The 23670-nt window shown below is 50.2% G+C and overlaps 6 protein-coding genes across 6 annotated transcripts; 4 read left to right on the forward strand and 2 right to left on the reverse strand.

The window, feature by feature from the left end:
* Positions 1-23: 23 nt before the first annotated feature.
* Positions 24-754, forward strand: Z518_00742 (thymidylate kinase; the record flags this gene model as incomplete). Its single annotated transcript, XM_013421343.1, has 2 exons — positions 24-168; positions 219-754. 2 exons carry the CDS (start codon positions 24-26, stop codon positions 752-754), a joined length of 681 nt encoding a protein of 226 aa, XP_013276797.1.
* Positions 755-767: 13 nt separating this feature from the next.
* On the reverse strand, positions 768-2018 carry Z518_00743 (uncharacterized protein; the record flags this gene model as incomplete). Its single annotated transcript, XM_013421344.1, has 1 exon — positions 768-2018. The coding sequence occupies one exon, from the start codon at positions 2016-2018 to the stop codon at positions 768-770; it is 1251 nt and encodes a 416-aa protein (XP_013276798.1).
* Positions 2019-2820: 802 nt separating this feature from the next.
* On the forward strand, positions 2821-8353 carry Z518_00744 (uncharacterized protein; the record flags this gene model as incomplete). The annotated part of the gene is made up of 5 exons (XM_013421345.1): positions 2821-3186; positions 3256-3304; positions 3359-4243; positions 4302-7065; positions 7114-8353. The coding sequence occupies 5 exons, from the start codon at positions 2821-2823 to the stop codon at positions 8351-8353; spliced, it is 5304 nt and encodes a 1767-aa protein (XP_013276799.1).
* Positions 8354-9215: 862 nt separating this feature from the next.
* On the forward strand, positions 9216-11438 carry Z518_00745 (methylenetetrahydrofolate reductase; the record flags this gene model as incomplete). Its single annotated transcript, XM_013421346.1, has 1 exon — positions 9216-11438. The coding sequence occupies one exon, from the start codon at positions 9216-9218 to the stop codon at positions 11436-11438; it is 2223 nt and encodes a 740-aa protein (XP_013276800.1).
* Positions 11439-12556: 1118 nt separating this feature from the next.
* On the forward strand, positions 12557-13520 carry Z518_00746 (uncharacterized protein; the record flags this gene model as incomplete). Its single annotated transcript, XM_013421347.1, has 2 exons — positions 12557-12783; positions 13010-13520. The coding sequence occupies 2 exons, from the start codon at positions 12557-12559 to the stop codon at positions 13518-13520; spliced, it is 738 nt and encodes a 245-aa protein (XP_013276801.1).
* A 773-nt stretch (positions 13521-14293) lies between these two features.
* Z518_00747 (uncharacterized protein) lies at positions 14294-23595 on the reverse strand (the record flags this gene model as incomplete). The annotated part of the gene is made up of 2 exons (XM_013421348.1): positions 14294-23274; positions 23325-23595. 2 exons carry the CDS (start codon positions 23593-23595, stop codon positions 14294-14296), a joined length of 9252 nt encoding a protein of 3083 aa, XP_013276802.1.
* Positions 23596-23670: the final 75 nt, after the last annotated feature.

Here is a 23670-nt window from a genome sequence, read left to right on the forward strand (position 1 = left end):
GATCGACACACACCTTAGCAAACATGACCGTACCTCCCGATTGCCAGCATAGAGGACTCCTGATTGTGGTCGAGGGCCTTGACCGCTCTGGTAAATCCAGTCAATGCCAACGACTTGTCGAGTACTTTCAATCGAACGGCAAGAAAGTAAGATATGTCAAGTTTCCCGGTTCGTCGAACACATCTACTTCAGCCATTCTGGACACTGATCAATGACAGACAGGACGACGCCCACGGGTCAAATGATCAACAGCTACTTGACAGGCCAGGCTCAACAAGATGATCATTCCATCCATTTATTGTTCTCGGCCAATCGCTGGGAAGCCATCAATGGCATTCAAGCGGACATTATGAATGGAGTCAATGTCATTGTTGATCGGTATTCATTCTCTGGAGCTGTCTATTCCGCCGCCAAAGACAATCCCGATTTATCTCTGGACTGGGCTTGGTATCCCGAAATTGGCCTCTTCAAGCCTGACTTATTGTTCTTCTTGGACATCTCTTCTACGGACGCCTCTACCCGTGGCGGTTATGGCTCCGAGAGATACGAGACAGAGAAGATGCAAGCCCGCGTCAGGGCTCTGTTCAACGAGCTGTTCACGAGACTCGATGGTGTTTCAGTTCATGTCATCAATGCGGGAAGAACGATGGACGAGGTCGCGAATGATATTCAGGCGACAGTCTTGCAGTTATCACCGACCAATACCGTGCTGGGTCAATTGCAGAAATTGGGACCACTGCTTGCGGAGGAGTGAAGTCCTGCAAGTGTCATCTTTCATCCTCACTATCCTCAATTACGATCTCAAGCCTTCCTGGTCGGGCATCGGATGTGGGTCTTGTCTCGACATGGGACGTTCTACTTAGAAATGAATCTGCAGATGCAACAGACGAAGCGTCGTCATCGTCGTCATCGTCGTCATCATCATCATCATCACCGTGATCAAGTCCATCAGCTTCATCAACGACGTCTTGAGCGGTAAGAACATTTTCATCGAGTGTATCCTCATCCTCGCTCTCAGTCTCCAGAATTTCAGCGGCGATTGCAGCCGTGCTTTTCTTTTTTGGGCCCAGGAGTTTCTGCACCTCTTTCATGCCCCTGGTCCTCAAAGTTACCTGCCGCATCAATTCTGCCCATGCATGTTCCTGTTTACACAATGGACAAATTCCCGTCTCCGGGATCATTAAATCGGATTCTGCGCGTTTCAGAAATTTGTCGGCCAGGCAGGTCAGATGAGAGATACCATGGCACTCGTTTGTGGGACAAATCACAAACAGACTCTTGTGCAGGTCGATGCCGTCTGCACATACAGAACACTTTTGCTCATCACCTTCGTCCAGGAGGAACTGACTTCTTCTAAACACATCGCGTAGGCGGGAGTAAGTTGGATCGATGCCGTCGACCCCACCGTTTCCGACCAAATCTGCTTTTCTCCTCCTCTGAATAGGCCGAACAGAGGTAAATTCTCCCTCCTGGGCTCTCGATTGTGCTGGATCGAAATGCACTTTGATGCTGGTACGGATCTGCGAATCGACTCGTTCGCACCAGATGGCCCAGGAGCGATATGCATCTTCACTAAAGAACCGAACTTCGAGAGGCCATTTGGAGAAGTATGGGACGCGAAGTAAGAGATGCAGATTGGACAACTTGTCCATCAGAGAAGTTCGCGGTCTTCCTGGTTTTCGTGTTGTTTTCCCGGTCCTGGCGGAGGTCTTCGTGCGAATGGTGGCAAATGAGATACGCTCGGTTGGGGTGATGTGTCTGGTCAAATGGGCATTATGCCAGGCCCATTCGAATTGAAGAGCAGCTATATTGGATGGGAAGCCGGCCACAATGCATGCCATCTCCCACGGGCGAAGACTGGCTCGAGATGTACGCTCGGCCCCTCCTTGGACTCGACCATTGTGTTGAGCGAGGCGTCGGGCAGGATCTGGACTTGATCCAATGTAAATGCTGGAGTGGCGGACTGTAGACCGAAGAAGGTAGCAGCAATAGAATGCTGGGATAGGTTTAATGTCCATCAGTGACAAGTATCAGCAGATTTGTCGGCGCGGCGGGTTTGCGACGGGTGGAATAGGAAGCCACGTTGAGTAATAAGGGAATATCGGGCGCGTGAAAAGCGAATGAGTCGGCTGGATACGAACGGTTTTGGGATTGCGTCGAGCCAACAACTGGATATGCCTTTGCTTTTCTCATAAAATGGATTAACCGGTGTAGAACCGGGTGTGAGGCTCAGATTTTCGTCGATCCTCATGAAAATATCATTCGTAACTGGAGTCCCGGAGAGGTGAATGGGAACTGTTCAAGGTCGCAAGGTAACGGGGACTCACGTGAGCTGATATTTGCACTACGGTGACACCCATCATCCCTATAGCACTGACAAATAAGCAAGTAGGGTCTCTCTTTCTGAGTGTTGCCCGACTTTATCCATCTCCGTCCCTCCACTTGTCAACCTATCCTCACCTCTCTCGCCTTGACTTCACTGCAAATTTGTCCTCCTCCACGAGTACAGTCCTCCTCCGGCGCATGTGAGGCTCTGCTATCGGGAGTGCTTTGCGGCACTTCGCGCCCTATCTCCCCGAGCGACCATAGGAGGCTACCCGCATTCACACCACTCCCGCTCGTTTTACCCTTGCCCTCTCGGGCCTCGTTCACTTGTCGAATATTGACCCTCACCTCTCCTTTGATCCACATCCAACCGATCGTTCTCGAATAACCCTCTAAATCATCCATCATCCTCCTGCTACATCTTCCATCGCTGCCAAATAGTTCCCTCCGAACACTGTGATCCGTTCTGGTTAGCCATCGGATTTTGTCGCAGTCATGGTCGCTCCACCTTCAACTGGTGGTGTCGCACCTGCGACTGCGACCATTAAACCATCATCTACCGTTCGTGTCAATGGCATAGGACCTAGTATGGCCACTCCGTCATTCCCTTACAGTGCTCGTCGAGCGCAGCCTCTCGATATGCGAACTGTCGAGCGCAAAGGCCATCCTTCAAGTCGTGATCCGCCCACCAGACTGAGGCCACACGGATTGACTGAAGCACCCACGTACAGACCAACCGAGGCAGAGTTCCGCGACCCTATGGAATACATTCGAAGTATCTCTGAAGAGGCTAGCAAATATGGAATATGTAAGATCATCCCTCCAGACAATTGGAACCCGGACTTCGCCATCGATACCGAGGTGAGTAGCCAGATCGACAAACGCCAACTGCTGCCTGGTTGTTTTATATTCTAGACTGACCTATCGTAGCGTTTCCATTTCCGTACCCGACGTCAAGAGATCAATCTGGTCGAAGGAGGTGAGCTCTCTTGACTTTGCTCTCTGGGACTTTGTTTCCTCACTGATTGCATAGGAAATCGAACAAATCTCAACTATCTGGACCAGCTTGCCAAGTTTCACAAACAGTATGGTGCCCACCTCAACCGCTTCCCCAGTGTGGACAAACGTCCGCTTGATCTGTACAAATTGAAGAAGGCCGTCGAAGTTAGGGGCGGTTTCGAACGAGTTTGCAAAGACAAAAAGTGGGCGGAAATCGGAAGAGATTTGGGATACAGTGGGAAAATCATGTCATCTCTCTCGACTTCTCTCAAAAATTCCTACCAAAGATGGTTGCATCCTTATGAGGAGTGGCTCAAATTCGCCAAACCGGGAGTTCATCAGCAACTCGAAAGTGGGCACGGGAGATCATTTTCACCATCCGCTCCCCCTCATCAGCCGTCGATGAATCACCCTCCACCGCCGCCGCCACCTCAGCCCGCCCCTCCGGCTACGAGAACAGGTTCACCCAGTCACCAGACCTCGTTGGGCCCGAATCCACCGATACACAACGCTCCCGGACCCTCACAACATCCGTCACCGATGCCATCGACCACCCCAGCGCCTCAACCTCAACCCAGACCGGTATCATCATCTGGCTTCACTGCCGTGAATAGTGGCTTTGCCGCTGTGAACAAGCCTTCAGGATTCACGGCTGTCAACACTCTTCCACCTCCTGTGGTCAAGAAGGAAGTCAACGGGGTACAGCCTCCATCGCAACCTGTAAACCCATCTTTCTTACCCATCAATGGACCTACTATCACCACCATCCATTCGTCTGGCGGTCCAATGCCGAACGGAGCTTCCAATCCACTAAAGAGGACCCTGAGCCATGACAGTCTGAATGGTGAATCTGGATCGGAGGGCTTGGATGGCGATCTAGACGGCTCAGGTGGGCGAAGAAGTAAGAGGCCCAAGAAAGGTATGTGCTATTTGGGTGGAAGCTTTTAACCCCGTCAACATTTACTGACCACGTGTAGATGGACATCCGACTATTCCGGGTAATCATATTCCCGCGATGCGTTCTGCGACACCCCAAATCCGCGCCCGCCCAGCACTTCGAAGGCAAGGAGACAAATGTGAGAAATGTGGCAAATCGGACAACAAAGAAAGTATTCTGGTTTGCGACAGCTGCGACTTGGGCTATCACAAGCACTGTGTTGAACCTCCCTTGAATCACATTCCTGACTGTGATTGGCATTGCCCGAAATGCTTGGTCGGCACGAATGACTACGGATTTGAAGAGGGCAGCATCTACTCATTGAAGCAGTTTCAAGAGAAGGCCAACAATTTCAAGGACCATTATTTCGCCGCACGAATGCCGTTTGATCCAGTCACGAATACTCAAAGACGTGCCACGGAGGACGACGTGGAACGAGAGTTCTGGAGACTCGTCGAAGATATCACTGAATCGGTAGAGGTGGAATACGGAGCAGACATTCATTCGACCACCCACGGCAGTGGCTTTCCAAGCGTGGAGAAGAACCCTCTGAATCCCTACTCCAAGGATCCCTGGAATCTCAACGTCATGCCCTTCCTCGAAGAATCGCTTTTCAGGCATATCAAGGGCGACATCTCGGGAATGACAGTCCCTTGGCTCTATGTTGGCATGTGCTTCTCCACCTTTTGTTGGCACAACGAGGATCACTATGCGTATTCGGCGAACTATCAGCATTTCGGTGCCACCAAGACGTGGTATGGCATTCCTGGGAAAGACGCTTATCGTTTTGAAGAGGCGATGCGGAAGGCAGTTCCAGAACTCTTCGAGACACAGCCTGACTTGCTCTTCCAACTGGTCACCATCCTCCCACCAAACCAATTAAGAAAAGCAGGGGTCGAGGTGTACGCGCTCGATCAACGTGCCGGTCAATTTGTCATCACTTTCCCTCAAGCTTATCACGCTGGATTCAATCATGGCTTCAATTTCAACGAAGCGGTTAACTTTGCCCCAGCTGACTGGGAGCCGTTCGGTGAGGCGGGAGTACAGAGACTTCAGGAGTTCCGTCGCCAGCCATGCTTCTCCCACGATGAATTGCTGTTTACCGCGGCAGCATCTGACACAACGATTAAAACAGCCAAGTGGCTAGGACCAGCCCTTGAAAGGACTCGAGACCGTGAATTAACCGACCGTGAAAAATTTGTCGCCCTTCACCAACGTCACTCTCCACACGACGACTGTACCTTTGATACTCTCTCTTCCGAACCGTCTCCCGCTTGCGGCTTAATTGTCAAGATCGAAAATACTGACCTGGAAGAGGAAGAATACCAATGCTGTTATTGCAAAGCATTCTCCTACCTCTCACAATTCCGTTGTCATCGGAGTGGCAAAGTCACTTGTCTCCTACACCCTGAAGTAGCCGATTGTTGTTCTGAAAGCCCCGAGGAGCGATTGCGAAGTCCAAATCACAGTCTCTTGCTGCGGTTTACAAATCATGAGTTGAACGGTGTGGTTCAGAAAGTCGTGGATAAGGCAAGCGTCCCCGAGGTGTGGGAAGCCAAATTGGAAGCACTGCTTGCAGAGGATGCTCGACCCGCGCTCAAATCGTTGCATACTCTCCTGACCGAAGGAGAGAAAATCCCTTATCCTCTCAAAGGGCTCGAGGATCTAGCCGAGTTCGTAAAGCGATGCGACCTATGGGTGGATGAAGCGAACCTCTACCTGACTCGGAAGCAGCAAAACAGACGCAAGAATGAAAAGGCATGGCGTCGTTCCTCTCTTCGGACAGGCAAGGGAGACGAAAAGGACGATGGACAACAACTGACCCTGGAACGCATGAAAGAGCTAATCGAGGACGGAGAGCAACTCGGCTTCAGTGCGCCTCAACTTGAGAATCTGCAAGAAAAGGTGGCCATTGTTGATGAATGGCGGGCGAACGTCAAGCGCATTCTCACTGGCCTGAGCCAAGCCACTACTGACGAACTGGAGACGTTACTTGAAGAAGGTCGTAGTTTCATGGCCGCCATGCCCGAACTCACCAGTCTAGAAAAGCTCCATGCGCGAACACAATGGCTCGAAGAGGTCCGTCTTATCCAGAAGGACATACAAACCAAAACCTTGGATGAATGCAGGGCCCTTTTGAAACGTGCCGGAGAACTGGAAATTGTGGCTCAAGTACCAGAGGTGGTCTTTCTGACCGAAGTGGTGAGGCAAGGTGACTTCTGGGAGATTAAAGCCAAAGAAGTCATGGCCGCCGAAGACGTCCATTATCCGCAGCTCGAGTCGTTGCATTCCCAGGTGCAAAATCAAGTATTCCCCGTGAACAGGGAAACTCTGGAGCAGATGGATTTGATTTTGGCCAAGAACCGTGAGGCAAAACGCCAAATCATCACCCTGGTCGAACGCAGTCACGATCCGGATTTCCGCAAACGCCCGATGTACGCCCACGTGCGTGACGTCGTGAAGAGTCTCGAAGACCTGAACGGGAAGCCTCATGGTGCTGCCGACTTGGAAAAGGAGTTGAGGAGACACGAGGATTGGATGAGAAAAGGCAAAAAGTTGTTTGGCAAGGCCAACGCGCCCCTCCACATTCTCGAACAACATATGAAGTTTGTGGAAGAGAAGAACAACTTTTGTTTCGACCTCAACGACACTTTCAGGCCGCCTGTCGAACCAGCCTCACGGGAAGCAACTCCCGCTGAAGGCCACGAAAGGGGTGCACTCGGGGACGATGAGAAGCCTGTGTTCTGCATTTGCCGACAGCCTGAGGCGGGTCTCATGATTGAATGCGAAATCTGTCATGATTGGTAAGTCACGTAATGGGCCTGCCACGCAAGCACTAACTCATAGTTCAGGTATCATGCAAAGTGCCTCAAGCTCGCTAGAGGAAAAGTGAAGGAATGCGAGATGTTCACCTGCCCCATTTGTGATTGGCGAGTCAAGATTCCTCGTGATGCCGCCCGACCCAAGCTAGAAGATCTCCAGGCATGGCAGGATGAAATTGTAGACTTGCCATTCCAACCGGAGGAAGAGGAACTTCTCAAGCGGATTATCGACAAGGCTCAAGCCTTCCGGGATTTCCTGACCCAATACACGAACGGAAACCAACTCTGCAGGACTATTGAGGAAATGCCGGAAATGTTGTTTTATCTGCGCAAAATTGAAGGCGCCGAACTTCTTCTCGCGTACGAGACAAATGTTTTCCGACAAGAATTGCATAAGTGGCAGCCGATTGCGCCTGAACCACCGCCAATTCTGGACCAAAGCTTGTCGACACGAAAGCCACGACCCACCAAGCAACAGAAATTGATGAAGGAACTTGGGGTTGAGAAGCCAGAAGATCTTCCTCCTCACCTGAGGACGAAAACATATGTGAGAAGAAAGACGCAGGAGTCATTTGTTACGGGGCCTCTCCTGCCCAAGCCATCCACACAATCACCTTCAGCGCCGGGCTCAGCTTCCAGTCCGGGGCAAAGCCACCCGGCGGGCAATGCTGAAAGTTCTACTGGAATGCAGAGACAAGAATCAACCGGCAATTCGGGACCTGGTGGTACATTTGAACCCGGGTTCATATCTGGATCTACCCCTTATAGTGCCTCGTTTGGGGCAAACCGACCTTCGCCATTTCCCCCCAACACACCGTCACCCATGTTTAGTCCAACAGGGGAACAACCTCCTGAAGGGATGAGGGACCCTATGATGCCGACCTTCTCCGGAGGCACATCCGCCGAAGCGAGAAATCATGACCCTTCGTTCCCCCTTTTCCGGCCGGATACTGGTTTAGGTCTTGACGGAGACGACGACATTCGGAATGGTCTTGCGAATGCTTCTGCCAGCGGGTCAAATTCAGCCAGGGAGGGCTCTCCGCCTGGAGGCGAATATGACAACATGTTTATGGACATGACGAACCAAGATGCTGATGGAAACAATGATCCTGTCCCTAGCCTCGAGCAAGAAACAAGCCATGCTAGCGAAGCCTTAGACATGATCCGAACGGCCAGCAACGATTCGGCCAATGATCATGCAGAATTGGAGGATGGGGATAACGTGTCGAAGCACTTTGACGACTTTCTTAACGGCGACGAACAAAGCTGAATGATGGGAGGCAAGGCGTATGGCGGGAAGGAATATCGATACCCTCGAGATACATCACTGAGTGAGTGTCAAAGATGTTTTATTATGGGCCGAGGCAGAGCTTTTATTTGTTTTCTCCAGGATGGTGCGTTAATGTCAGGGAAGCTCGATATTTTTTTATCAGCTTGTATGGAGTAACATCGTGGTCAAAACAGGGTCGGTATTGACTGGCCTTATCAAACAGCCAGCCAAACACCAACCACAAAAAAAAGGGGAAGGGGGGAAGGGCCTGGACTGGGATATGGCACTTTACTGTACAAAAAAAGAGATCCGGGAACGTGATGGCAATATAACCATCTTAACTCTATACATTTTATTGTGAAATTTTGAACTCGGTTAATCGATTCCACTCGCTAACGGACTTATCTGCAAGGCCTAGGCCGTTCGGCAATTGAAATGCCACTGAATCACGATAACTCTCTGCCCAGAATTAGTTGCCTTCAATCCCTGTTCAGCAGCTGCAGAATTGGCGTCATTCTCGCCGCTGTCAGGCACTAAGCTGTATTGATAGAAGTAATTGCCCCCGGCAAAAATGTTTCCCACACGCGGGGGCACTGGATATCTCAACCGTGATAGAAACCAAAAATCAATTCAGACAAACAAATCACTGGCATTTGCTTCTCTGCTGCAGTTGCAGTTACGGTGTTCAACACGAGACTCAATATACCTGCTAGCCAAACCGGTCCTTCGAGCATATCAAGGAAAGAACCATTTGTGGCCTTGGTCGACAATCAACGCCACCACCGCGGCTTTGGTCGAATGCTGTAGATTATCCTCCCTGACGGCACGGTCCTGTGCAACCTGAAGACTACACAATACAGTCATGGCTGACGATCGACTACCCACCCTACTTTCCTCCCTCTCACCATCCTCCCACTACTTCTCCCTCGAGTTCTTTCCCCCCAAAACCTCGTCCGGATTCGCAAACCTACATTCCCGTCTGGCTAGAATGGCCGCGGCGTTACGCCCTCTCTTTGTGACGGTGACCTGGGGTGCGGGTGGATCAACTACAACAAAGTCCTTGGAACTTGCCGAGGTTTGCCAAAGACAACTCGGTCTGACCACCGTCCTGCACTTGACATGTACCAACATGAAGAGGAGCGCAGTCGACGATGCGCTGGAGAGTGCAAAAGAAGTGGGCATCAGAAACATTTTAGCATTAAGAGGCGATCCACCCAGAGAAGAATACAAGGACACAGATGAACTGGAGAATGGAGGATTTGGCACAGAAGATTGCGAGGAGTTTGCTTGGGCGGTTGACTTGGTGCGGTACATCCGCCGGAAACATGGTGACTACTTCTCGATCGGAGTTGCCGGTTATCCTGAGGGTCATGCAGACGAGAGCAATCCGGAGGCAGGAAAACAGAGCGTCGAACATGATCTGCCATATCTGGCCGAGAAAGTCGGTGCAGGGGCAGATTTCATAATGACTCAGCTCACATACGACATTGATGCCTACCGAGCGTACGAGAAAAGACTGCGGGAATATGTGGACACGGACGGAAACAAACTATTCGAGAAGATTCCTATCATTCCGGGCCTCATGCCCATTCAAAGCTACCAGATCATCAAACGAATCACGAAACTCAGTCATGCAAAGTTACCAGAGGACACTGCGAAACGGATTGAGTCGGTCAAGTCAGATGACGAGGCCGTGAAACAGGTCGGCGTCGAGATTCTCAGCGAGATTGTTGAGCAGATCAGGACCTTACCTCAGCCGGAAGGCGTACCCCGTGGCTTTCATTTCTATACTCTCAATCTTGAAAAGTCGGTCGCTTTCGTTCTCGAAAAGACCCACCTCATTCCCCCGTTTTCCGAACCGAGCCCTGGCGACTCATCTGATTCCGACGCAATCGTTGAGGATGTGAAAAAATCAATCCATTTCGCGCCGACTTTTGCAAACGGCAGCAGTACAGGTGAGCGCGGTCAGACGGCTCGATTTTCACGACGGAGGGCGAGTTCAATGAATGCACAACCGCATAACCGGGTAATCATGGATCGTCCATCAAGGTCACCTGGACAATCAAGACGAGATCGGAGTGCGGAGCTGACCAGACCCATACTCCTGCAACACGAAGCTCCTGATCGAGGAACGGGGATTCCGGCCTCTGATCCAACACGGAAGCACCATCTCATGATTTCGGAAGGGCAGGGTGCGTTAGGCCGAGAAGCTACGTGGGATGATTTCCCCAATGGGCGTTGGGGTCCTTCTAACTCTCCAGCCTTTGGTGAAATCGATGGGTATGGGCCAACTCTTAAAGTTGGATCGATTACAGCACGAAAGCTCTGGGGACATCCCAAATCCACCAGAGATGTTACCGAGCTGTTCCGACGACATGTGATTGGTGAGCTAGAAGCAGTTCCTTGGAGTGACGAAGTCGACGTGGATGGCGCGAGCGGTGGTGGTGATGGAGCTCTACGAGCCGAGACAGAGGTGATCCGAAGAGAACTTCTGGCGCTTATTGAGAAGAAAGGCTACTGGACTCTTGCAAGTCAACCGGCAGTCGACGGCGTGAAGAGCGAAGACGACACATTCGGTTGGGGACCGCCGGGGGAAGGCTTCGTCTTCCAAAAAGCTTTTGTGGAGTTTTTCTGTCCGCGACAAGAATGGGAGAATCATCTGAAGCCGCTTCTGATCAAATTTGATTCGGAGCACGTTGGATGGATGAAAACAGACGCCAATTCTGTCTTTGAGTCTAGCGAGGCGGTGGTTCAGAAAGAGTCCACGGACAAACCGACGTCTAAACATACCCCTGGAGTTAGTACCGTCAATGCCGTTACCTGGGGAGTTTTCCGAGGTAAGGAGATTATCACCCCTACCATCATCGAGAGCGAGAGCTTCAGGGCCTGGGGCGAAGAAGCGTACAGCATCTGGAGTGAGTGGAAACGATGTTTCCCTCGGGGAAGCGAGGAAGAACAGTTTTTGGAATGCATGAGGCTGGATTCGGTACTGGTCAACGTGGTCGGTCAGAATTACATTGGCGGTCATGGTGGCGATGGAGCACAACTGTGGAAGGTTTTGCTTCAAGACTCGCCGATCGGTTAGAAAGAGCTCCAAGACGTTTATTGTCACCGATCAAACGTTGTTCCCGCCGATCCAGGTCAACAATCTCAGTTATCTAGCCGACGAAGAATTCACGATCAAGTCATCTACCTGATCAGGCAAATGAGCGGCCCTTGTGTAAATCGGCGGATCGACTCGTGGCAGCTCTGCACAAGAGATTCACGGACACGCACTCTCCCTCTATATTTTTGCCGCGAACTGCTGGAACTGCCGATGATCAGTCTCACTTGCTTTTTATGTTAACGCCAAATAGCCCAACGTTGGGCTTCATGTGCCTACCGCCGGAAGCTTTCAATAGTTTCATGACCAATCGTTTTGCGAATCCGGATGACTCATCGTGAACGTCGCGAAGTCAAGCATCAGATTGGTTCTTGGGGGAACTCCCCGCTTGGAGCTTTGCAATGACACAAGGATCCATGCGTTCATCGCGCCTATACATTTAGGTTTAACTTCCAGTGGTCGCACAGGTCAGGAAAGACGGTGAATTTCGCTTACAGCACCTCCGTATCTGCTACGCACAATTTGACTCGGCAAAACTCAGCATATGCCTATCTGCGACTCGGAGAATGAAACCACGAAGGCCAAAGGTCCTCTTTATAAACAAAGGCCCAGACGGAATCCGCAATAATGCGAGGGAGCAAGGCGCAATCTCTTCCCACGTAGCGCGAGTGAGCAGCCGGCCACGTCAATCGTCAACGAAAGGCACCATAAGGAAGACTTCTCGCAGGGGCAGAGATGAACCTAACAATTCTAACACGGTCCCCGTGTTGACCCCTTCAAAATCCGTTCCTTGCGATGTGCACGCACGATTGTTGTGCCCCATATGCTCAAGGACCAATTCGAGGTCCGGCCCTCGCATGCCAGCCCATGTCTACCTAAATATCTTCCCCATCAATCCAACCGAAATCCACAAGTCAGGCTGGGAATACTGTAAGCCTTTGCCCTCATCCTGAATTCCCCTTTCGCCTCCCTAGATGACGTCAAACTCAAGCCATTTGTCCTCTGTGCAGATGTCGAATCCTACGCCCTAGCGACAGTACGTCGAGACAGATTCCAAGGCCGAGGTCAAAGAAATGGCCAGATCACTGGCTAGTGCAGACATGGCTATCAAACATGGCACAGGACGAAAGTCCCCCTTTCTGTCCCTATCGCCTCAGGCGTTGAAATTGTATATCAAGGCCGCACGCATTCTGTCGAGCCGGCTAAAAGAAGCTCAGCGAGAAGGCCGACTCGAACTTACCAACGCCATCACCCTTACTATCTCGCACCTCATGGGCGCAGATGCGATGGGCAGAAATTTCACTGCGCTCAGTCAACACCTTCAGGGGTTTATCGAGCTAAACAAAAGCTGAGGGAACAAAGGAGCTCGACGACTTCACGCGCGACATTCGCGAGAATTCATGGAGTGGCAACTCTTTGTTCAGACACAGAGCAAGCTTCAGCGTCAGGGAATGAGTTGGTCACGCCGTTCGTTTCATGAATTCACGGCCCCAAACCTCCCGTTTTCCGTCTTCTCTGTGCTCACAAATCGCCAAACTTCCCCCTGGTTTTAGCGAACTTGCCTTAAAACGCCTCCTGAGCTTAGAGCTCATCGACCTGATCGAATCCATATACACTGCCCCCGCATCAGCAGAGCTTCATGCCGAACACTTAATCATTTGTGCGGCGCTCTGCCAGCAGGAGCTACTTCCAACTTTCCAACAAGTCATCGTCACTGCATTGATGGGTTACGTGATCTACCGCCACGGTACACTCCACTGGCTGATGAATGGCTTTCTCCACGCTTATACGCTCTACTTATCAGGAAGACCCCTCGCCCACGACTTCTACCCTCTGGACGACTGGATGCGCGACTGCTTGTGCTGGATTTCCTCATTGTTCATGGACGCATTCGACACTGGGTCATTAGGCGAGAAATTGGCCATCTTTGCCTCTGAAGGCAAAGGGTGGAGGGTTGATGAGATCGATGAAGTCTGCATGTTGTTTCTATGGAATGATTCCTTATCGCAGAGTTTGAGAGAGAATAATGGATCCGACAGTACAGTCAAAGCCGCCAGACCATGAATCATTTGATTGAAATGATGCGAATATAGTAGAAATGAACCAGAGAAAAAATAAAAGAAGAGTATTCCCTCTCATTGGATGCCCCTCCATTTTGACGAATTATATCCATGACCATGCTTGCGGTGGGGAGTCTTAGGGCCTTGTCGCATTACTAAGCTGCTTTGGGGCCCGGTCGAACTTCTGAGCTTCGGCTGTGTCTGATCCTAAACTGGATGGCCTTTGTTATTTTACCACACTCTATTTCTGACCACCCATACTTATCGAATACGATACTCCCCACGATATATGGGCCCAGCCACTCGGCGTCAGGCAACAGGGCAGACTGGTCCATTCTTATGGCTATCAGTGGCGCTCATCTTGTCTATATGCCAAAAATAGAGAAACTTTGACCTCCATGCCTGCATACAAGCTACTCAAAGCTCAATACAATATTCGGCACTACAAGAGTCTCTAAAAGCTTCAACAAATGAATCAACAGCTGGCGGAGAGAGACGACAGCGGAAGGAGCTTACAGAAGTGGATGAGAAATATGGATTGATTCCAATTTCAACGATCAAAGGATTCTGTTCTCATACGCGAAGGGATAGTCAAGCCTGCAAAGAAACGCCCGAAAGAGCGGGTTTGGATGTATTACTGCTTCTAACTCAGACTCGTGTTGATTGATTTTCTTCAAGTACATAGAGAATCAGTCTTCAAGTCTATCAAGTTGAGAACTCTGGTGTGTCACTCCGCGCCATCATACCATATCGATGATGATGAACAACCGTACAATATCAGGCCGCATTATTCTCGAATTCCTCTTTCCTCAAAATCCGCCCTGCCAGAATCCTTCCCATATGCGTATGGCTCCATTCAATACCCAATCTGCGCATACCGATAAACGCCTTCAACATGCTAACTGGACTTGTGGTAAATGTGCACTCTGTCCAGCCATTTGCCATCCGACACGCTGGTGATACGAAATTGTCATTGGCGACTTCTCGCTGTATAGGGAGAGGACGAACTCCATCCCATAAACCAATAAGTTCACAGAGACGCTGATAGTCAACAAACGAGCTGAAATAGAGCTGACCAGCAAACAGATTCAACGTTGTTTTCTCTTGTGGTGTAATGTCAACGGGATGCGCGCTCTCAGGAACTTTGTAGACATTCATACTATCGAAGGGAGTCATACTGCGGCTGACTCGAGGTTGATAAAGAATAAGAGTCGCACGCCCTGTAAGTCGGATCACAGGTAAGAACACTTGGGCTTCATGTGGGCTGATGATGATGGGCTGTTTGATGCGCTTTGCTTTTAATACCCATTGAACTGGTCGTAGAAAATCGTCTTCAGGCGACTTGTCGCGATTTTCAATGGTGCGTAAGAAATCTCGTGTGACGAGAACATGCATTGGAAAATCGAGTCGACCATAATGGCATGCCAGTCGGGTTTGCAACAGCACTTCGAATGCTGGGCAAAGCTCTGGCGATCCTTCCGGAAAAGTACCATCTTTGATAAGGTTCAAAAGGCTTATGCAGGCCTTTGGAACTGCAGGTCGTACTTCTTTCGGACGCTGAATTTCTCTCTCTTGCTCGACTTCGTGTAGGATTTCCCGCTCTTGCTCTTCGTCAATTCCGGTGTCTTTGAAATCGGAGATATCTGTTCGCTCAAATTGAACCAACAGATCCTTCATAATGACATCCACCTCCTCCTCAAACTTAGGTTCGAAGGGCAGTTGCTTCCGAGGGCGCCGATCTGCGCGATACATCTCCGAAACTGGGCGACTTTCTCGTTCTCGGATGGTGTTGAGGTACTCTTCTGCGTCAACAATCTGACCTTCTCGAACATGCCGGGCAGACGCTAGTCGTCGACGGCTATGCAATAATCCTCGCGTAATCCAGAGTGGACCCTGGCTCTTGAGAGCCGTACAAGATTGGTGTAACGCCCAACGCAACACATGAGAACTGTCGAGAGTCTCCGGAGCTCCCTTCAAAATGCTTCTGATATTCTGATCTACTTCAGGTGGAGCAAAGAATTTCACCGACTGCGAGACTTGTAACTTCCTCATTCGCATGCAGGCTTGCGCCAGGTTGTCTTTCAGGAGTCCAGGACCAAGAAGGACGGCGGCTTTGAATTTGTCCGGCAGCTGAAAATCTGTCCCTCGAGTATGAAATTCATCGAGATAGATGAGGCAGTCCCCAATTTTATCTTTGAAAGTCGATGTTACCAGTGGTTCAATAGCTCCATCACGCTTCAAAACCATCTTTTCATCGTTGTCGCTGAAAAATATTGCGGCTGTCTTCCCCGTGTTCTGGGATAACGCCAGCCACTTTGACGCAATTTCTTTGTTATCCTCTAACATCTGGGCTCCAACGTCGATAATAACATCCAGTGTGTTATGTTTCTCATCATCCTTCACCACAAGCTTCAACAACTCTTTAGTTGAAAGTCGCTGGCCCGTAGAAGAAGCTGCACATAGATAAGTGCGATTGTCGTGACGCAATAAGGTGGATAAAGTAGATGCTGTGATGTATCTCAAGTCTGGGAGATCTTTCTGGGTACAGAATTTTGGAATTCGACTATCGCAAGTGCCACTGAAGCCGGAAGTGACCTTCCCTCCGTCATTAGAGCAGAGGTCCCAGGCGCTACTAGATAGCTTATAGCGGAATTCCTTTGCCTCGGAAGGATAGACGACGAATCGCAAGAAGAAATTTATCACCTCGCTATTCATGCGGAGATGCTCGTGTAGGACATCAATGCATGAGGCATCTTCTAGATTAATCGCGCTTGCGGTTCGGAACTTAGTCAGGGTGCTGTGCGATACCCACTTCGAGTACTCCTCCATTGGATCAGGAGATTTCATGAGGATAAGAATGCATCTTCTGATGTCTGAGCGCGAGAGTCCGGTGTAGTAAAATGAGAGAGCAGTAAGAATAATTGCCGTCTCGGGGTGTGCAAATTCAGCGCTTGGCGAGGGAGTCGACTTTGCTCGATAGGGTACCGCGCTCAAAGAGCGACTGCGGTCCAGTCCGTATGTCACGAGCCATCTCTTCCGAAGGCAGTGATTAAGTGTCTGATAGGCGATCAATCCACGGACGACGTAGAGGATGTCTAACTGTGCAGAGCCTTTAAAATGTTCTTCCATCATTCGAAATTTGGACTCGTCCACATCAACGTCAAGAATGAACGAACTGATCGAGGCCAGGACTTCAGAATTGCAGTGACCCAACGGAAGGCCAGAGACTCTCCTCTCGACGACCTCTTGAGCCAAGAACTTAGCCACAGAGTGACCACCTTCGTCGTGAAGGATTCGTACATGTGGGAAAGAGCCATGCAATCGTGGTTCGAACTCAATCCCGGTGGGAGACTTACTGTGGAGCGCAGCGGCATTTTTCTGGATCAAGCCAAGAAGCTCAAGAGCAATTGTCCATCTGTCTGGTGCTCCGGACAAGAGATTTGCCTCTCCATTCGTGTACACGAGCTCATAGGCAGGTTTCAGCAGTTCATCGCTCTCATCCAATATATCCCGGGCATTGCAATCCAGCCACTTCTGTACCCCGATGAGCTCGGTGGCAAGGCTGAAGGTATCGGGGGCTGCCAACTTGTCACGCCCAATAAGGCGGAATGAGTTCAGGTGTTCTGGAAGCGTGAGAAGAACCCCAGCAGTTTGTCGACATTCTTGAAAAAGGTTCATTAGAAGCTGAGGCGTCTTGGGACCCAAATACGTCTGTCTCGAGAAGGGCAAGTGATATACGGTCCGTCCAACAAGTCCAGAGAGGCTTCTCGATAGTAATCGGAGCATTTCATTGGCGAGAGGCTTCAGGACGACGACACGAACAAGGTGCGTACCATGCGCAAGAGCCGTGATCACCATTGGCAGGATCACGCTTGTCTTCCCCTCTCCCATACCCAATAAAACGACCCCATTCTCAGGCTTGATCAGCTCTTTGGCAACACGGACCTGGGCAGGTCGAATGAGAATGTTGTTCTGTATCTCGAGCAATAGCCAATCGGGCCAGCTTCTAGGTGACCATGCTGCATGGGCCGGATTTGCTAATTCGCGTTGAAGAGCGAAAGAATCATTAGCCACCAGATACTTTTGAATGCGTCCCACACGTTGGAGCGCACTAATTTCTTTGGCAAATCTAATCAGGATGTCAACCCAACGGCGGGGAAGCTTGCCGCGGTGGTCTGCAGATAGGAGCTGGAGTAAGGTCAATTGAGAGACCTGAGGCCAGATTCTTGCAGTGACCAGTGCCTTTTCACACTCTAACCGCGGTTCGAGCAACTGACGGACTCGGCGCAGGATGTATGCAATATGATCCTTCACATCAGAGACTTTTCGACTTAAAACAGAATTCGGAGGTACTTTCATCACGGCTTGGTCTTCTCCAGCCTTTTCCTGTAGCGCTACTAGGCTGTCATTCAGGAATTTGGCATAATGATGAGCACCACTGCTAGTATCTTCGTCGAGGTCTTCAATGATGCCCTCAAGCTCCTCACAGGTGCAGCGAAGCTCGTTGACATTAAGGAGGTTCTGGGGGATCCTGCCGGATACAGAGCGGGATAGATCTTCGTCCAGAAGGCTTGGTTTGCTTTGATTGAACTCCTGTTCGTTAACGTCGACCAGATTCATTAGGTCAAGCAGAGAGAAATGAGTCTCTTGGACAGGAGCACGGGCAACAGGTGTCGAATCGAGGATGGTATCAAGAGTCTTTGGACCTGTCCAAGAGACATGAAAAGCTCTGAGCGCTTGGTCAAAGTCGTAGAATTGGTTCAAGAACACATGGTTTTTGTGCCACGCAGCGAATCTCCCATTCAAAAGGAGTTTCAACTGAGAGAACTGATAATGACCGAGTAGATGCTCAGCAGGCAATCTCACTGTATCGCCTGGCCAAGAAGAGCGAACTGCATTCAGGATTAACTCGCGCTGATCTTGCAACTCTCGTTGAAATTGTCGCCACTCTGCTTGCCAAAATTCATCACCCGTGTCCTCGCTGTTTGAATCGGTTTTCGGTACAAATTCCTCCTCGCAGTGCGAAAGAATGGCCAAGATATCTCGCTCATTTAATGAGTGGCCTTGACACAGGTCGTAATGGTTATGTTGAGGTGCTGGCAACGCTCTCAGAGACGGTGAGACTGCAAAAGCCAAAAGACTTCTCAACTTGGGAACCAGGTCCGGGTTCCCGAATGCTATGAGCGAAAGAATAAAGCTGAGTTCTTGTTTGGAGAAGGTTCCAGATCTGCAAAGGCTGAGTAACCGAGGAAAGTCGTCTTTGAAATTCTCCTCACTCAACAGCCTTGAATATGATATGACAGTGAAGTTTTCCTCGAAACCACTAATTTCTTGCCAGCATTGAATCATATCTTTCAGATTTGAGCAAACACCAAAAGTAGATGGCCAAGATTCGACAAGGCCTGCCAGTGTTGAGGCTGTGGTCTGGTTGTGGCTCCGATCCCGATCGCGTGCGGGATATTCGTGGTCATCGGACACAGTCCGCATGGTCGCTACTGATTCGCAAGGGTATAGTTTGCGAGATCGATGGTGAGACCGCTCTAAAAGTCCAAAATCTCCTGCATACTTGGGTGCCGTGATATCCGCATTTTCAAACAAGAAAACTGACTTGATGTTGTGCGCCACAATTTCGTGGACTGTGCCGAAGAAGAGATCACGCTGAGACAGAATTGGTAGGACATCGTGAAAGGTGTCGGTCTGCATAGTCCTCAGGTGAGCCGGATAATAAAGTCGCTCGGGAGAGAGTTCCCCAATCACAGTCAATAGCGACTGAGAGCGAGCCGACAGAGGGATTGACGTCCGGCAGACAGGGTCTGATAAATTAAAAAGGCTTTCCTCGGTGCCAGTACGACCGGTAAAAGCATCCGGTTCTGGGAAACTCGTAATGGCATGAAGGTATGTCTTGAATAGGAATGCTTCGAGCTGAGTTTCACTGGCCAATCGACCAAGTCTGCTATCAAGTCGATATTGAGAGAATGATAATGAGTCGTCCTCCTCTTTCAGAACGACGTGTGCCGTGATATGCGGTCGTGCACTCGAGATACTCACCGGGCCGTTTGGTATGAGGAGAATGCGTGAAGATTGCTCAGATTCGCCCTCCACATGTAAGACAAGACGTGATTTCAGTCCGTATAGTGTGCCGATTGCCTGGCTAGTATCGATAACAGCAGAAAGTTCTTTGCAGACCACATTGCCTGCATAGTCGACGTAAAAGTTCAGCTGATAGCGCGGAAGACTGATGTTAATTATAGTATCCTGAGAAAAAGCCATGACAATGTGGTCTGGTTGCTCAAACGGTCGGAATATCTGGCAAATGGTGCTTCCAACTGCGCTTTCACTATCTATCAAGTACGCATGGTCGGTCCGCATGGAGTGTGTCGTCTTCGAGTTTATGTCGGGATAGAGAATCCAATCGCCGGCCTCCGATATCCAAGGGCGTTCATTAGGGCGAAAAAACACTCTACCATCATTCAAGGACATCCACGGAATTGTGTACTTGACAATCTCCGTTGGTAAATCTCCCAAAAACTGGTCAGGCAGGACTGCCTCAAATGTATCGTTCTCAATGCGAGAACGAATAAGCAGACCTTCGTTGCGCATGCCGAAATAAATTTTATGTCCAGCAAATAAATTCTTAGACATGTATTCCATGTCATCGACATCCGAGGGGAATACTTCCAGACCAGGATCACCAAAAATGGCGCGATATAAGGGATGCGATGAGTACTTTGAAGGCAGCCGTGCGAGAGCACGACCGGACACCAAGAGACTGCCCGTAATCAAATTGTAGTGAACACATTTAGATGAGACATGGTTCTGAACCCATGAAGTGTCATTTGCGTGGACTGTCTGCCATCTCCCAGTGAAAGAGGCCGCTGGCCAGAATCGCCTGATACCTTCCGTAATTACGGCATCGTCGCTTTTGAGGACGACTTGGAAATGTTTCTCGCAACGTCTTGCGAGATGCTCGTCATTGAGTAGGTCTGTTTCCAGCTTGCTGTCTCCTGTGCTAGAATAGGATTCGCGGTGTGTGTGCAGATGAAGAGAGGCTTCAACGTAATCTGTTCCGGCATCATGTGCTGAAAACAACAATTTCTGCTTGCTGCTGTCGAGAGCATACGTCCGACGGGCCAAGAGACAAGCATTCAAGATGTGGCGGGAGAGATCTTTCAAGGCAGCTCCATCGGCCAGGTCATCAACTAGACGGTCTCTCTGTTCTGCATGGAGGTCAACAAGTTGGCGAATCCATATGCAGGCAGAGCTTCGAATCCGACTAATCAACTTCATGCAACGTTCCACAACAGGATGGTAAGGCGATATTGAGACGACTTTGAGCGTGACGGTCAGCAAAACAGATACCGCCGTTGCCTCTTTCCAGTTTGCTTCAACTCTCGCAAAATTCCCTTCGAGGGCATCGAGCAGGGATCGACAGAAAGCTTCATTCATGAGCTCCACTTGGCTTTCTCTCAGATATGATGGGGCAATACTGCCGGGTGTGCCGACCTGGGAAATTGCATGGAGGAAGAGCAGAGCAGTGGCGGCCGAATTCAAATCAATCTCGGTAGACATGAGGGATGCCAGAACATTGAACCACTGCAGTCTCTCCCCTGACCGCAGCGAGCCAAAGACAAGGTACTCATGGGGGCCCATCTCCGGAGGACATTGAGACTGTTTTGCAATGACCGAATTTTGAGAATGCTGGGTGGAGTGTACTTGCCGTGTCAGATGTCGGTTGAGAGAAGGTGGTAGTTGAGAGGCGCACCGGCGCACTAACGAAGGCTTCGCAGTTTGCTTGGCCGTCCATACCCCAGATTTCGCGGTGTCATACATTCTAGGCTCGAGACCATTCTTGACAAAAATATCGTCAATGCCCAATAGAGTCTTGAAATAATGAGCTTTGGACATCGGCTTGATCGAAGAAGCAAGGGTTATGCGCCGAGTTTTATTCAGCGCGTGCTTCTGAAGCGGCGGGAACGATAAAAGCACTTGCTTAGACGCCTGTCCGGTAGTCTCAGTTCTGTCGATGTCATGTATGAGGTAAAAGGTGGCATCTCGCCAACAAGTGATTGCTTCAGGTGCCAGGAGCTCGAAGATGACGGCTTTGCACAGTGTCTCGCTCTCTGGGAGGGGCCACTCGTGCTTCTCAATCTCGAGCGCGTTGGCCTTCTTCTCTTTTGCACATCTAGCACAAAATTTGTCATGTCGTGGACGGCCGGCATACCGCCCATTTCGAGGAATGAAGACGCCGTGCTCCATTGACTCAACTTTCCGCATCAGCCCGTCGAATTCGACTTTCTTCGAGTTCCACTCATTCGTCTTGGCAGTTCTGGCACATTTAGCCTGCTTCTCGATCGTGTTGCGTAATTCCTTCATATCGGGGCAGACGTCATAAAACTTGATAGCAAAGCAATTATATGAAGGGTCGCTGAAAAGCGAAGGACAGCCATCTTTACAACTAGAGTTTCGGTGGGCGATATGAGACTCGATACGGGACAGTCGTTCTAATTCGGCCTGTTTGTGGAGTAGGAGTGGCTCAAACAAGTTGGCAGGTATGTCTGGCGGGTAGTTCAGCAACAAAGGGTGGATGGTTGTTGCGATAGTGTCTAAAGCAACCCAGAGCTCAAACATGGTCAGAAACATGACGGACATACGCTCTGGGTGTCCATCGTATTTTGACTCTGCTTTGGCATGGTATGTCTGTATCAATTCGACCAATGGGCTGCAAGACGATGAGCTGGTGGTGTGCGATTGCAACCATGTTTCAAGGTTTTCCTCGACCCAAAGCTCGAAGTCCACAAGATTGAAGAGTAGATCAGCACGTTGCTCGAAAATCTGCGGTCTAGGCAGTTGGTCCCTCAATAATGGGATTCTGGGAAATGAGGGTGGTATGAATATTGCCTGGGAGTAAGTGAACCTCTTTTGGGCGCGCTGCCAGATGTTTTGCAAAGCAGCATGACTATGCTTCAGGGCCAATTTGTCCGTGACTTCCCTGACAGGAACTCGCGGAATGCTGATGTTGTCGCGCTCCGTTACCTCTTTCCACAGGGATCGCATAGTTTCATCGATATGATGCAAGGCTTCACGGACAGCGGTTTGCACGAATCCAAAGGTAGCCACCCCGAGTTTCGCATTTCGTCTCGCTAGCTTGACACGGAGGACATGAAGAACATCGGGCAACATGTCGGTCATGGAGATCTCTGTCGCAAGTCGTGACAACAAAAATAACATGAAGTTCTTATAGTGAGAATGATCCTCAACCACGAGGTCTGAGTTGAATAAGGCAACCTGGATGGCTACTCGAGCACAAAGCCAAAGTCCTGATCTGCGCCAAGGCAGGTTGGCGTCCTTCCAACAAACATCATCGTGAGTTCGCTTGGTAATGATTGGACTAGCCGTGGCTTTTCCCATGCTGCTGAGAAGCCCGAAGAGCCACTCGGTGACCGCTCTTGGATGGGCAGACTGACGTTCTTCGGAAACATTGTTTCGTGCCTTCTTTGTGGTTTCCATTGCCAGTCGCAATGGCTCAACGGAGAGTTTATGGATTGCGGTTCCCAGCTCATGTATGAAGGATGTGTCATTCAGTTTGTCTCTCGTGACGAATACTGCTCTTGCTGGAAATTGTCGTAGAAGTGCGTCTTTGGCTGCCAGAACCGCATCAGTCTTAGGGAGAACCTCGAAGCACTCGAAAATGGCGCCAGTCGATCGATTTCGGACTAAAATGGCAGCGTTCTGGGGTTTCACATAGAACAGGAGAACATCTGTTGGAATATTCTTAGCCAAAACCAACAATCAAGTGTGCTGTACTGACCATTTTCACGCATACTCCGAAGGTTATTGATGATCTTGTAACTGCACGGAGTTCCGCCATCGAAGAGGTCGATCCATTTAGAAAGAGATCGGGACAAGTGTGCCCAAACACGAGCCTCATTCCCAGAGGGAAAAGAGCGACCGAATTCGTTGGCGGCCTGCGAGATTTGTTTCAGGAGCTCGTCACCTCCGACTTCTGCGTGATCGGCCTGAGGGAGGTTTGGGGGTAAGAAGACATGATCGAAAATAAAGCGGGCAGTCTCTAGGTTCATCATGACTCTCAGCGCTGCTAAGGGCACAGCGGCTGATCGCTGCTCTCCTCAGCGATGGGAGAGACACGATCGTTG

The sequence above is a fragment of the Rhinocladiella mackenziei genome, assembly GCF_000835555.1.
Source record: "Rhinocladiella mackenziei CBS 650.93 unplaced genomic scaffold supercont1.1, whole genome shotgun sequence".
NCBI classification, from domain to species: domain Eukaryota; kingdom Fungi; phylum Ascomycota; class Eurotiomycetes; order Chaetothyriales; family Herpotrichiellaceae; genus Rhinocladiella; species Rhinocladiella mackenziei.